The sequence below is a fragment of the Protopterus annectens genome, chromosome 4.part0 (genome assembly GCF_019279795.1).
Source record: "Protopterus annectens isolate FY-2018-M chromosome 4.part0, PAN1.0, whole genome shotgun sequence".
In the NCBI taxonomy this organism is placed as follows: Eukaryota; Metazoa; Chordata; order Ceratodontiformes; family Protopteridae; genus Protopterus; species Protopterus annectens.
The window spans coordinates 517398866-517412929 of record NC_056733.1 but is presented as its reverse complement, the minus strand read 5'-3'; the positions used below and the strand labels follow the sequence as shown (position 1 = coordinate 517412929).

Here is a 14064-nt window from a genome sequence, read left to right as displayed (position 1 = left end):
AGGAATAGGCAGATCAAGGGACTTACCTATGTGAGAGTAGAACTTCTGTGTATAAGTGGCAACTATGTCAATATCAGGTTTGGTGATGTTACAGATGAATTTCAATTGATCATCATTAAATATGTGGAGGGTTTCCCATTTGAAAGCCATGAGTTTGTAATTATTGACTGAAGGAGTTTTAGAGATTTTGAAAAAGAAGATTATCACTTTATGGTCAGACTTAACCAAGGATAGAGAAACTAGAGCAGTGGTACATGTAGTGGCTACATTACTTAGGGCCATACCAAGAATACTGTGCCCTGTAGCTGGTTTGTTAACTCTCCGTTCCATGGAATTTTAGTATTAAGTCTAAGAATCTCTGGACATGTCTGACTGGAGGTATAGATTCTCTGGTTTATTTAAGAGTATAATGGAAGTTTTGGTAGTAGGTGCTGAAGGACTGACAGTACGTGCTACCTGTCTTGACCTTGCTTTAGCACTTAACTCTATTTAGTACAAAGGAATAACTGAGAAATTAAATGCAGTCCATATGTAGTTTACTGAGTTAAACTTATATTTAATAATGTGACACAGCAAGTAGGGATGGTGGAGATTAACAATGGTGCCCTGTAGGACTCCGTGTTGGGGAGTCATTACCAGTCCATCTTGATAAAAATTAACAGTGGTGACCTGAAGGAATCTGTAATGGAGAGGTATCACCTGTCCATCCTGATTGAGATTAACAGTGATGTTTTGTAGGACTCTGTGCTTGGAACATTTGTTTTCAGACTGGCCTTCTAAGACAAAAAAATTGGGAAATAGCTAAATTACCTAACTGGGTAGCATAAGTAAAAGATGACAAATTCCTCCAAAACATATTCCTTTAGTAGTAGCAATGGCCTTGCCCTTAATGTCAATGAATGCACCTTTTTGGTTGTCCAGTTTGAAAGAACAAATCTGAATAAGAAAAACAAAATTTACTAAATCAGTGTAATAGCACAAAACTAATAAAGTATACTAGTAAGCAAACTGGAAAAAAGGACATAACTTATTATTAGAAAATAATTGATTAAAACATAAAAAATGTTCACAGTCATTAAAGATTTGTTTGACACCAATTTAAACTTTGGCCACTTGTGTATTTATCAAAGTGAGGAAAGCATTTTCTTTAGTCTGCCTAATTTTTAATGGCATATCTAGGCAATTTTTTATTTTTAATAAAATAACATCATTGAATAATTTGTCTCTTTGTTAGCACAAGTGAATGCGGGTCTATTTACTGCAGAAAACATGGCTGCACCCCTGTGTATATTATGTCATCTGGTTTATATGAGTCAGTTGCAGTTGCCTATGGGACAGGAGTTCCTTTGGAAGCAAACTCTCCCTTTGCTGCTTTGTTTTCTGATTCCATCTGATGACTCATAAAACTGCATCTCTGTGTCCTACTTGGGATCTGAGGAGAACAAAAGATTTTGGAATTAGCTTTTGCAGAGGTTACACAGTTTAACTGCATTTTCGGCATGAAATGTTTGATGCTGGATTATACCGTTTGTTACTATTTATGGAACAACTCAGGTGAATCTTTGCCCCATTCCCAATGATGCTGTGAGGGATTTACAAAAGTAGTTCTTGCTCAGAGAAGAACCGAATAAAGTGAAAAATGTATGAAGCACTTTGGATTTATCAGACAGAAAAGGTATGCTGCAAAGTTTGATGGATGCATTCAAGACAAATTTATGTCAATCCACAAACCATACATAAACCAAAAATTGTTATTTTGAAAACTGAAGTTTGAAAAAAGTAACATTACAATTTCAACAGTTAGAAACATATCCTAACTGAAATTAATTATCTTTAGTGATGTATCCTTAATAAATTTAGAAAATAGAGGTACTCAAAGGGATACTTGAGTCTTAAAGGATGAAGAAGGAATATTCTCAGGTCATTCCCGTCAGTCTGACTGTGTCTGGAATCTGTCAGGGTAGCCATTCCTTTGGCCAGTTTAATCCATAGCAGTATTTCTTTGCAACATTGTCCTCAGAACTTTACTTACAACAGATGATACAAGGAGACTCGTCTCACTTATGCAGTTGAGAACTATTTTTCTCGTTTGTACTGTTAGAGCTATCATGTCTGTAACTCAGAAGCGACTATGTCTCAAAAGATGCAGCATAAAAGAATTAATACAATCCAAAATTATTCAGCATGTCTTGAGGACAGTAAGAAAGGATAAAAGACCACTGGGACCAACTGACATAAAAGAGGGCATCGATTCTTGGGTTCTGAAATTAAAGATTTTACACTTATGGACATTAAGTAACATTTAAACTAAACTACTTGCTGAACATTTAACTCAGTAATTTATGCATTTCCTTTTATGTTTCTACAGAATAGAATATATGGTTCTTTTTTTGGGAGTGTTTTCTTGAAGCAGTGGTACAAAAACGATCATGTAGTGCATGGAGTGCTGCAATTGCACTCCAAAACTGGTGAAAAGAAAGAGACAGTTTTTTTTTAAGCACATTTCTGATGTCAGAAAAGTGCTTAATAATTGTTATATACTTCCTCAGTGCTGTTAGGCAGTAGTCATTGCTCAGTGGCCACAGCAGAAGGACGATAAAAGTCAGGACAAAGTACTTACTGACATGTTGGGTGGCCAGTCTCTGTGTGTAAGAGGTTAGTTTGGTACATCTTTCTAAGCTGTAAAACACTGCTACAACTTTTATCTTTTATTTTTCTAACTTTTGTAGTGCAAGGGAACAAGTAATGCTCCATGCACTACAAAGCATTATTACTGGATCTTTCCAATCATAACCTGGGAAAGCTATCTGTTTGCAACATGGATGTTGAGATTCATCTATCAAACTTCTCTCTTGAGGTGAATTTCTTGACATCCATGTCTCAGACACAAATAACATACTAGTTATGATCAGAGACCCAGTAATAATCTTCTGTGTTATAGACTGTAGTAAAGTGCTGCACTTATTTAAGGAGTAAGATACACAGAGTTGTGGCTTATGGTCAGATAGTAGCACTCAAAGCACATCCTGTCTTGTCCTAATCTTCTTAAAAATGAATTTAGCATTTTCATGGTGGCTTTATATTTTAAAGAATTTTAGTTAATTATAAGGTTACTTGTCGATAAAATAGTTGTGTATTTCATTGTTTGTATTTCATTGTTTGTGTGTGTCTTTTGTTTATATACATTTCAAAAATTCAGTACAATGAAAAGCACAAATGCAACAACAAAAAAAAAGAATACAAAATCTGTTTCCTAAATTTCATAAAAGACTTAGAGTTGAAGCCAGCTGCCATTAAAATGCACAGTGCCAATAACCACTAAAATGCAACATTTGGGCAGCTTTTACAACATTAATACTAATACAGGCACATCTGTAAACAATAAATTAAGTATGGGAAATAAATCCACAAATGTACCTGTAGGGCATCATCAGTGCATACATTAAGTGTACACATAGCTAGACTGGTTCGTTTATGATGAGTAGAAGAGACCTGTATCTAACCTTGGTTGTCTTATTCTGGCAGGCATCAGCACCAGCCTTGCATCTTGGAAAATGTCACAGCCAGAGCAGTAGAACTGCTGCATGTTCAGCTGAATCACACACACACACACACACACACACACACACACACACACACACACACACACACACACACACACACACAAACACACACACACACACACACACACACACACACACACACACACACACACACACACACACACACACACACACACACACACACACACACACACACACACACGGCAGAAGTCCATAAATCTGTCTGTTCTTTGAACCTGAGCCATTATTTTTTGACTGTACCTTGCTTTTACTAGTCGCATACAGTTTTAAATAGTGATTCTACTGCAGGGACCACTAAGGAACAAATCCCGATGCTGTCTTCTTTTTATAAGCTACTTGTATAGGTGAAGTAAAAAAGCTGAGGAGTACCTTTTTTCGTTTCTTTCTACCATAAAAAAATCCACTAAGCTCCAAGTGCCACCAGCAACTTGCTGATGGAGTCTGACTTGGTGCGAATCCATGATATTTGTAAGTGACTTCTAACTATAATTAAAACTGCATCTGTTTTTGTGCCCCAAGAAATATAATAAAAGGTTTATTAGAGGTCTATAGCTGCACTCAATGTATCTAGAAGTGAGACAAACACTGACAGCATGAAAGAAAAGCAGCAGATTTAAATTACAACCTGAAAGAACTGAAAATGAAGGTATACCTACAAGTCATCAAGGTAAAATTCCTCTAGAGTGAGTAGCCCAAAGCACAAGATACTGAGGAATACAACCCTGATCACAGTTTTCCATTGGAAATCACTGTCAGTGTAAGTTCTGTGTATGACAGCAGCAATTCTCTTCTTTTTAAAGAGTTCTGCCTTCATGTTAGTGTGACAGTGGAGTTGGACTATATAAGTCTTATGGTATGTGAGGCTGCCCCCCCCCCCACACACACACACACACATCAGACATAACACTTACCTTTTGACCATTCTGTGCTTTGGGAATTTATTTTTGGTGCTTCTAGTGCTTGAGGAATTGCCATTCAACATTTCGTAGTAGAATCAAAAATAAAGTCATAGAACGCACATAATGTAAAGAAGGGAAAACAAACAAACAAACATAAAACAGACCCAAAACAAGACACTGGTGAAACACAGGATTAGGAAAATGTGCTGTAAGTGAATTTAGTAGTTACCCAGTTGACTGAGTTTTTCCAACCATCTGTGTAATTCTAAATAAATCTGTGAGCCTCCCTACTTGCTTCCAGATCAGCCATGAGAGCAGTTGTAGTGGACCTATCCCCACCCACCAAAATAATTAAATCATTCCAATAGTTTAAGGATGACCATCAGTTTCTGATAACATGTACTGTTCTGTCACCACTTTCCATTGACCTTGCCACTATTCCACAGGAGCACTTGTGATGCAAAAATGTATATAATGTCAATCTGAAATTAACTATTTTGGAAGGTAGGAAAACACGTTTCAATCTACAAAATGCTGTACACTTCCAATAGGTCTTTGCATGTGCTCTTTTATTGTAGTTCTTTAGTTCTAGTAAAAGACTGACAGTCTGGTTCCTCTATATAGTTCTTTAAATAGAGCTTTTTTTCTCTTTGGAAAACACTGGCTGTCACTGGTGACTTTCCTCGATCTTAGGTGCCAGGAGTCACTCTTGACCTTCCCAGACCTAATTCAAAAATACATCTTGCTTCCAGAGAGGAGACTGAGGTGTCCCAGTGCAGCTTCATATTAGTGTCAATCAGGATTTTTTTTTATTTATATGCCCTGTCTAGTTCCCTATTCCATTGTCTGGCATTTAATAATGTAAGATTAACAGTCAAGAATTTCTGTAGGTGTGGGATGCATACCCCAAGAATTTCTTTAGGTGTGGGATATATACCCCAGCATCATCACCAGGGCTTCCATCCCTGCTTACAACCCCTCCTCTACAATAGTCACACTGGTAAAATACTGCTGCCTTTTTATCCCCAGTCTAAAGTGCCATCTAAAGTGTCAGGTTTGCTAGTCAAATACAGGTGTCCTGGGTAGCACTGAGGACTCCTACCCTATGTACCTTGGAGCCATCTTTACACAAATGATTTATTCCTTTTTTTGCAAAATAAAGTTTATTTTTCTATCGTCCCATCATTAAAAGTAATAAGTTACTCAAACATTGGGCCACAGCTGTTAACTTAAAACTGTATGTAGTAAACTGAAGTAAATGTTGTGAAGTCAAAACTCTTTGTTGGTCTGTCAATGTGAAAGGAACAAAGATGGCTGGCATTTTTTTTTAGCTTGCTGGCTGAGTTATATGATCATTAATCTTGGGGTTTTGGAAATAGTTCAGTTGTGGGTTTGCTCTGCTTTAAGAACATAACCAGAAGTAGGTACTGATGTATCAGATTTTGGATTTTTTTTTATTTCATTTTGTAGTGTGGCTTAAAAACCTTTTGCACAATTGTGGATGCAATGCCTTAGTTGCAGATGCTGGAAAACATCTTGTTTTGCTCCCTGTCAAGTCCCCCAATACCCCACCCCCACAAACCCACAAGAAGATTCTAGAAATGCCACGAAGAAGGATTATTTTCATTTTAGCTACATACATCCTTATTTTTGACCAGTGATGTTTGCTACACTAAATCTGCAGTACTTACTGGAATTCATCTTTGACAAATGACTTTTATTTTTTTTCTCTGAAACTTACCTTCATGCTATGGCATGCTGATGACTTCTTCCTAAGCAGCAAAGCGTGTGAATTGTCATAAAACTTTCTATTCCAGAAATTTGCCATGCTTGGTCACTGATATTGTCTAAGATGTGTCATTTGGCTTACCTTGTCTTAACCCTTAAAGGTAAAGTGCAGAGAGTTTGCAAATAGGGAGACGTCTCCAAACTTCTTGTCTCATTTGGCCTGTCAGTGTAAGTGTGTGGCAGTCTGGAACTCACTATGGGGTGCCTGGTGATACTGACATTCCTCTCACCCCCCCACCCCATCACACATGTACACAACAGCAGCAGTCATGTGCTCCTTCTGTCCTTCCATCATGTGACTCCCTACCTAGTTATTGTTCCTGAGCCTGATTCACCCTTGTTATTAATGGAAGTTTACATGAAGCGATAGTGGAATAGCCGAGCTGTTCTTTTTTGTTAACTTATTTTTTTTCTATGCAAATGTTAGATGAATCAGCCTTTCTAACTCATTGTTGCTATTTTTATAATTGCATGTTAGTTGACTGGTGTATTATTTTATTATAATGTTCAAGTTTCTTGCTGTTATAAATGAAACAATTATTATTGTTTTGCTTTGGTGAATAAATATGCAGACATGTAAGCATGAAACACTTTTGGCAGCTAAATAAAAAAAAATCACACACAGCTTAGCTGACAGTTTGCAAAAATTAGTTAAGCTGCAGAGAAAGTGATTTGAACTTAGGCAGAGTGTTTCACAACCAGAGGGAGAATCGGTAGCAACTTCTGTATCATTCAAGATAAACCATATTGTTCATATGCAGGCATACTGGGTACAGAAAGTGAGCAGGCATTTGTATGACCATTAGTGAAGCTATGCATAGGTAGCCCAAATCATGCAAAGCAAAGAAAATGCACCAAAAATAATAGCCTTACTATATTGTAAGTATTAAGAGTGACCACCTCTTATATCAGTAAATAAATAAACAAACCCTAATGTAACTTTTTGAAATCAACCAGACACTCTTGTAATTTGGCATTATGCTAAATTTGTCATTTTTCACTTCCAGGTCCGGCACCAGTGACCCGTACTGCATAGTGAAGATAGACAATGAAGTTGTAGCGAGGTAAGCAAGATTTTGTGATACATTAAATGGGTTTGGATGGAGACAAGAGTATTTCAACTTTGTGTGTAAATATTGATATGCAAGATGTGTGCACAGAATGAAGTTGGCTTATTTCTAATTTATATTACTGAACCTTAATAACAAAGTAAGTGCTTCAGTTTGTGGTAGATTTAAAAGCACCTGGAATTTGAAAATATGTTGATTTGATTGGGATTTATTGTGTTTCTGGTTTGCATTTAGTTTTCATAATCTATGATTTATTGCAGTTCCTCCTTGCCTGCCGATGAGTGTGCAAGTGTAAATTCATTGCATCTAGGGAAAATGGATTTAATTTACTTTCAGTAAACAGATCCACTAGTCCCATAAATTATACATTTTAGGGGTGTTATAAATATAACACATAATGCAAGAAAAGAAGTAATTTCTACAGTTCAGTGTGACATAATGTAATTTGACATACAATACTATAACCTACTATAACAAGCTATACCCAGTGTAATAATATCACCTTTTACTTAACCAGATATAGCCATAGTCCCTTTTCAGGGGAGACCTGAAGAAATGTCTGCTTAAGTGACTTTCTCAGGGTCAGACAGTAGGCAAATGAGGGCTAAGAGACTCAGATGCTGTACCACAGGAACTGCAGCTCATAGCCATAATCCCTTGCACCAAATGCCAGACACACACATACAAGTTGAGTTGAGTTCTTTGCATGGCTGTTCCAATTCATAGTGTCAATGTTTAACAGCACACTTATACACTACTGTGCAGCAAGAGTTTGTATATAAATGTGGTCATCTGTGGGCAGGGCCTGTGGTCATAAGGCCCTTTAACATCCCATTCTCAAATCTGGAAGGGAAATCATGCAGTATAGCAATTCATGGATGCCTTTACTATGCAGTTTTCCTACAGTACAGTGTAGTAACGTATAAATGCACATGGAGATTTACCCACAGTCGTAACTATGCATTTCAGTGTTGGTGAAACTGTATCTCATATTATAGGTCTGTGTAAGTAGTGCACTGTGTGTATGATAGGTTATGGGAGTATGTTTTTCTACCTGAACAGGTATATCTACGTCCAGGATGTATACATTTTTCTGCCTATATATGTGTGTACTTTCAGGGGCAGTAGGAGTGCTGGTGTCTGTACAGGAATGGTTATTGTGAGTGTATGTGTGCGCATGTTTGTGAATGTTGGATGACTGCTGCCTAATATGATCTGTGGCTAGTATAGATGGGAAGATCAGAGATGGAGAGTATGATGGCAGTGGATGTGTGTATGTCTGTGTGCATGTATGCGTCTCTGTCAGAGTGTCTGTGCAGATGTGAATGACTATAAATCTGCATGTTGTCTATCCTATGGCAAAGGGGAGGATGACTAGAGCAAAGCCACAAACTATAGCAGCTGTGCTCTGATTTGTCTCCCCTGTTTGGCAGATCAATGCTGTGGTAGGTAAAGTATGTAGGTTATGTCTGTGTGTGGCTTTGTGACTGGTTATTGCTGTGTGCTGAGATATGTGTGTGTGTATATGTGTGTGAGTGGGTGTTTGCATGTGGGTTTGTCTGGGGGGGAGTGTGTACCACTATGTGATCTGTTTGGTACCAGTGTAATGGGGTGCATAGGTGTTTTCTAGGCTAATGATCACAAGGGCCTTTTTAAGCCTAGCCATGTATCCCAAATATCTGTCAAGTTCTAGTTGGGAGATGAAACATTTACAGGCAGGGGCCTGGGAGATGAACCATTTACAGGTTGCCTGTGTCCATTAGAGACATAGGTGCCAAACCAGGGATGCATTTCCTGTTACCTATTCAATTGTCTAAGTTACACTTGAATTGGTTTATATGTGTGTCTTATGATTTAACCATATACTGGTTGGTACAAAGTAGTCTCTTAAATCAACAAAACACACTATTCCCAGAGAATCTTTGCTAATTAATTTGTAAGCCTACAATGTGTATTTCCAATATTACAGATATATTTAATGATATAATTGATTACTGAAGAGGCAAGATAGGCTAATATGGTGATAGTTTTCAGAATCTGATACACCCTCACCTTTATGTGGGTCTATGTCAAATCTTCGAATGCTGGAAATGAACGTCATATGGTCGAGACCATATGATTGACATTTCAAGTATTCGAAGATTGACTTTTAATGGTGCCATATGCTGCAGAATGGGAGAATTTCCCTTTTCTGCACTGAAGTGCGGTCTCAGAGTTGGTATATTTAAGTAGAGGGGTTGTGGGGGATGCAGGATGGCTTGCCACACTGCTCGCATTGTTAAGGTGTATTTTTCTTTTTTCTTTTCTTTTTTTTATTATATATTCAAACTTCCAAATGTCGACCATATGGTCTCGACCGTATGGTATTCGACATTTTGGACGTTTGAATATATAACATAGACCCCTTTATGTAATGGGAATAATATTTATCCTTTTCCATAATGAATAAAGAAATTCTGACATACAGAATTCTTAAGTAGTAGATTTAAAGGTTTCATTATGGCAGGTTTGGCATTTTACTAAAAACACCAAACAAATTCTAAGGGCCCATTAAGCAGAAGCTGTGAGTTTATCAACTGTAGATATAGACTCTTCCTCAATAACAGTAGACTAAGGATTTCCATCTTGAAATGTATATTGTAACTCTCTTAATTTACTAGAAAAGTAGGAAAGAAGATTTTATTAATTAGTAGATACATGCTTACTGTTGCAAATATAGGAAATTAAGTGCACTGCTGGAGTCCTTAATCATAAGTGTAATATATTTTTCAAACCAAATAAAATTCAATGGACATCAGGTGAAGTGCTGTTAGCTCAGTTGCTTACCTTTGCAATTGTGACACAATACAGGGACTGCATTGTTTGGCTGTTCACAGCCTGGCAGTTTTACATGAAATGTACGAATTATAGATCACCATCTTCTCAATTAAAATATAAAGGCATAGACTATGAAGGTAGATTATATGAAAGTAAATTAATTGAAGACAGTATATTGTAATATGTGATTAGATGTTTTATCGTGGACTAATTTATGGCACATAATTTCATATCCATATTGATTTCTTGACAGTATAAAGCATAATGACTATATTTTAGATAGTAAAGTTGTTTTCATTAAAGCATGAATACTCACTGTAATGAGCTAATATTTTGAAGACCTTCCATATTTATATATATTTAACATTTTAGGTGATAGTAGATGAACTTGTAAGGGTTCATTAGTGTGAAGAACACTTTTTTTGTAACAACTTTTCAAAAAGATTTCTGATTGGCCTTTATTCTGAAGACATTTTCCAGAGGTCAACATACTTTGGAAAATTTCTTCAGCAAACTTATTTCTGACTCTTGTGGAGTAAATGTCTGAACATTTCTAAGCTTTCTCTTTGTCATTGGAAACTGATAAATGAACCTTTTAAGTTCAAATTCATATCCCAAATGATCCTCAGTCTGCTCCTGTAGGTATAAATGTTTCAACATATTTTGCCGTGCAAATTTGACATCTTCCAAGTAACTTATAGATTGTAGTTTTTGCAGACATAATAGTATCCTTTTCAAACTGTGCAAATCTTTTCAAACTGTGCAAATCTTTTCTTTGGACACATATACCACGTCTTCTTTATTATATAACCACAATACCTATATCATTGGCACTAGCATCATCTGGAAACATATTCACAAAAAAAAACTTTTATACAACCAATGAGTTAAGCAATTCAAAGCTGTTTTCCTGTTTAATATTTCAGTGTCAGTGTCACTCTATATCATTTTCTAGCAGTTGCTTTAATATCACAATTATCTCTGACAAGTTTGGAATGAATTTTAAAAGATAATGGGAAAGGAACAAAAATCAAGGCCTGTCTTCTGGTGGCAGTATATGCATGACAGCTGTGACCTTCTCGTCGTATCATTTCAAACACCTTCTGAAGATAAAATGTAACCCATATGTATCATGACTTTGTTGTTCTGATCTTGCAATTACTTTTTCAGCTTGGTTTTATTGTCTCAATGTAGTAAACGTATTAATCTACAACTTTAATTTTTGAAGGAAGACTCTATACCAGGATCTCATTAGTAATGTTATCTATGCCATTAATTACACCAACTATCTTAGCTGCAGTTTTCTAAAATACTTCTGAAACTTATAAACTGCCAAACAATAATCAGATAAAGCTGCAGTTTCCAAACTGAATTAGAAACACATATCTTAAGAGTTCTCTTCATTTGATTTAATTGGTAAAAATCATTGATTAGCATCTTGCACAGAAAAGCATTTTAATCTTTACTATCATTCAAAGGTGGTGCTTCTCACTCTCAACTGCTTTATTCAGGACTTGTGAATCTGTATATATGAAATGACTAGACTTACTCACAGCAGCAATGCTATTTATGAAGTGATTTCAGTTGCTTTGTTTTGCAGTCTCACCCATGCTGTCCATTTTGTGCATTCCCTTCTCAGTGTTATCCTAATATGTACTTACTGGAATCTTGGCAATTCCTGCGAGTCTGCACAGCTGGCAATTTGGTAGAATCATTCTGAATGTGATAAAACTTGTCAAACATTCCATACCAAGGAATGTGCAGAATTACGTAACATGGCATTGCCTTTTCCATGTAATCATAATTATTTAAGCATGCTAGGTCTCAAGCAAGTCAAACAACCTAATACTTACTTAAGCTATAAACTTGTACATGGTTAGATTAGCTTATCTCTCAGTTTCCATAACTTAAAAGTTTGAACATGCATTATGTTAAAACGTGTGCCTCAGTATCTAACAAATATAATACTTTTATCATTTATGTTGTATGTTCAAATGCATTTTCAGTTTCATATTTGTTGTACATTACACACTTTTTCCATGTTTAAACTGCCAATAATCAAAATATAATTTTGGTTCTGTTCTTCTCTGAGTTTCTTTTAGCCATGACATATATTTCTGCTTTTTACATATTTTAAGAAAATTATTTCTTTTATTAAAAAGGTTATGTAACTGACACAATGCAAGACAGATTTTCAATTCATGTTTATAGCCACTCCACATTGAAAAGTTCTCAGATGCTTGCTCCTCCTTTTATTTTACTCTCTTTTTTGCCAGGCTGTCTTCTGTTTTCACATGCCTTTATATACACTTAATAATTCTACTACCTGATTTAGTTGATTTGAAGTGACTTCACTAGTTATATATGTGATGGCTCACCACTGGCCCAGTAATCAAGGACCCCCAATCCTCACCACTAGCACCAGTGGGGGATGTCACATTTATTGGTGGCAGCAGTGGGATGTCACATTTATTGGTTGGCAGTGGTGGGATATCCACATAGTAGGATTCATTGGTATGGATATTGAATTCATGTAGCCTGTAAGCAGTGGTCACTAAATAAGGTGTTTGAAGTCTCTGTCAGCCACACAGTGAATGTTCAGAGTTTCATATCACAATAGTTTTATTTTTTTTTGTTAGTTTAGTTAGTCAGGGGAGAGCAGGCAAGAATGTCAGCAGAGGAGTATGGCAAACTGAAACGGAGCCAGTTTGCTGAGATGTGCCAAGACAAAGGACTGGTGCATGCCAACCTGACTAAAGCAGAAATTATTGCAGCCTTAGTCACAGCTGTATCACAGACCAGCAACCAGAAGGGCAACCAGACTGGTTTTGGGGTTGTATAACTCTCAGAAAATGGACATTTCAACCTTTCCGCAGAAGAATTAAAAATCCATCTGGAGTTAAAGAGATTTGAACTGGAGGCCAAACATTTGGAAATAGAATCTGCAGAGAGACTGAGATGCCCGGAGGCTGAAGAAAATGAGAAACTGAGACATCTGGAAGCTGAGAAAAATGAGAGGCAGAGGCAACACGAAAAGGAGATGCTGACTCTTTGCCAGGGTCATGGAGGCAATAGGGAAGTGAATAACCTAACCCCAGAAGCACAAAGGCAGTAAATGCCTTCTACAATTTACATATGGTGATAATTTTGTCAGTTTTGTCCATATGTTTGAAAGGGTATGTAAACAGTATGATGTTGACCAAGTGCTCTGGGTATGGTCCCTGACCATCTTATTCCATGGTAAAGCTGTAACTACTATTTCTAAATTGTCTGATACTGATTGCTTACATTAAAATACAGTTAAAATGTGTTTGTTAAGAGTGTTTTAAGTTAACAAATGAAGCTTATAGAAAAAACGTTTTGTGAGCATAGATGCAAGGCAGATAAAAGCGTGTGTAAATATATTGCTGAGTTAAGCACTTATTTTCATAGATGGGTGAGTGGCTGTCATGTCACCACTTTTGAAGGGCTGGCAGACCTTTTGGTGATAAAACAAGCCCTTAGCACTTTGCTTGAGGACATAAGAATCTGGTTAGTGGATAGAGAATGTAACACAGCAGATGAGTTGGGGAAAAGGGAGTCCTATACATACCAAGCAGGGCATTACTGCACAGGAAAGAGATACTCAGTGCTGCTCATGGGTCTAAAGGAACTTATGGTGGGCAGCCTAGACTGCCCCAACAGAGTCTACAAGTAGCAGGGGAAGCCACTAATTCAGGTATATGGCTAGGACCAAGGCTTAAATGTTATAAATGCAATCAGTGGGGTCATGTAGCATATAGATGTCCATGGAGGCAAGGTGGGGAACAAAAGGGGAGAGCCAGTAAGGGGGAATAACAGAATGCCAGCAGTAAGCTGTCTGGAGACAGCAAGGGTACCAAACTACCACAAGAGGTTATATATTAT

The 14064-nt window shown here is 36.9% G+C and overlaps 1 protein-coding gene across 1 annotated transcript in view; it reads left to right on the top strand.

The window, feature by feature from the left end:
• The window catches only part of RASAL1 (RAS protein activator like 1), a 1855221-nt gene that overhangs the window by 218708 nt on the left and 1622449 nt on the right, over positions 1-14064 (top strand). Inside the window, exon 2 of the mRNA XM_044068436.1 lies at positions 7279-7335. Coding sequence (XP_043924371.1) covers positions 7279-7335 — 57 coding nt within the window. The remainder of the gene's footprint in view (positions 1-7278; positions 7336-14064) is intronic.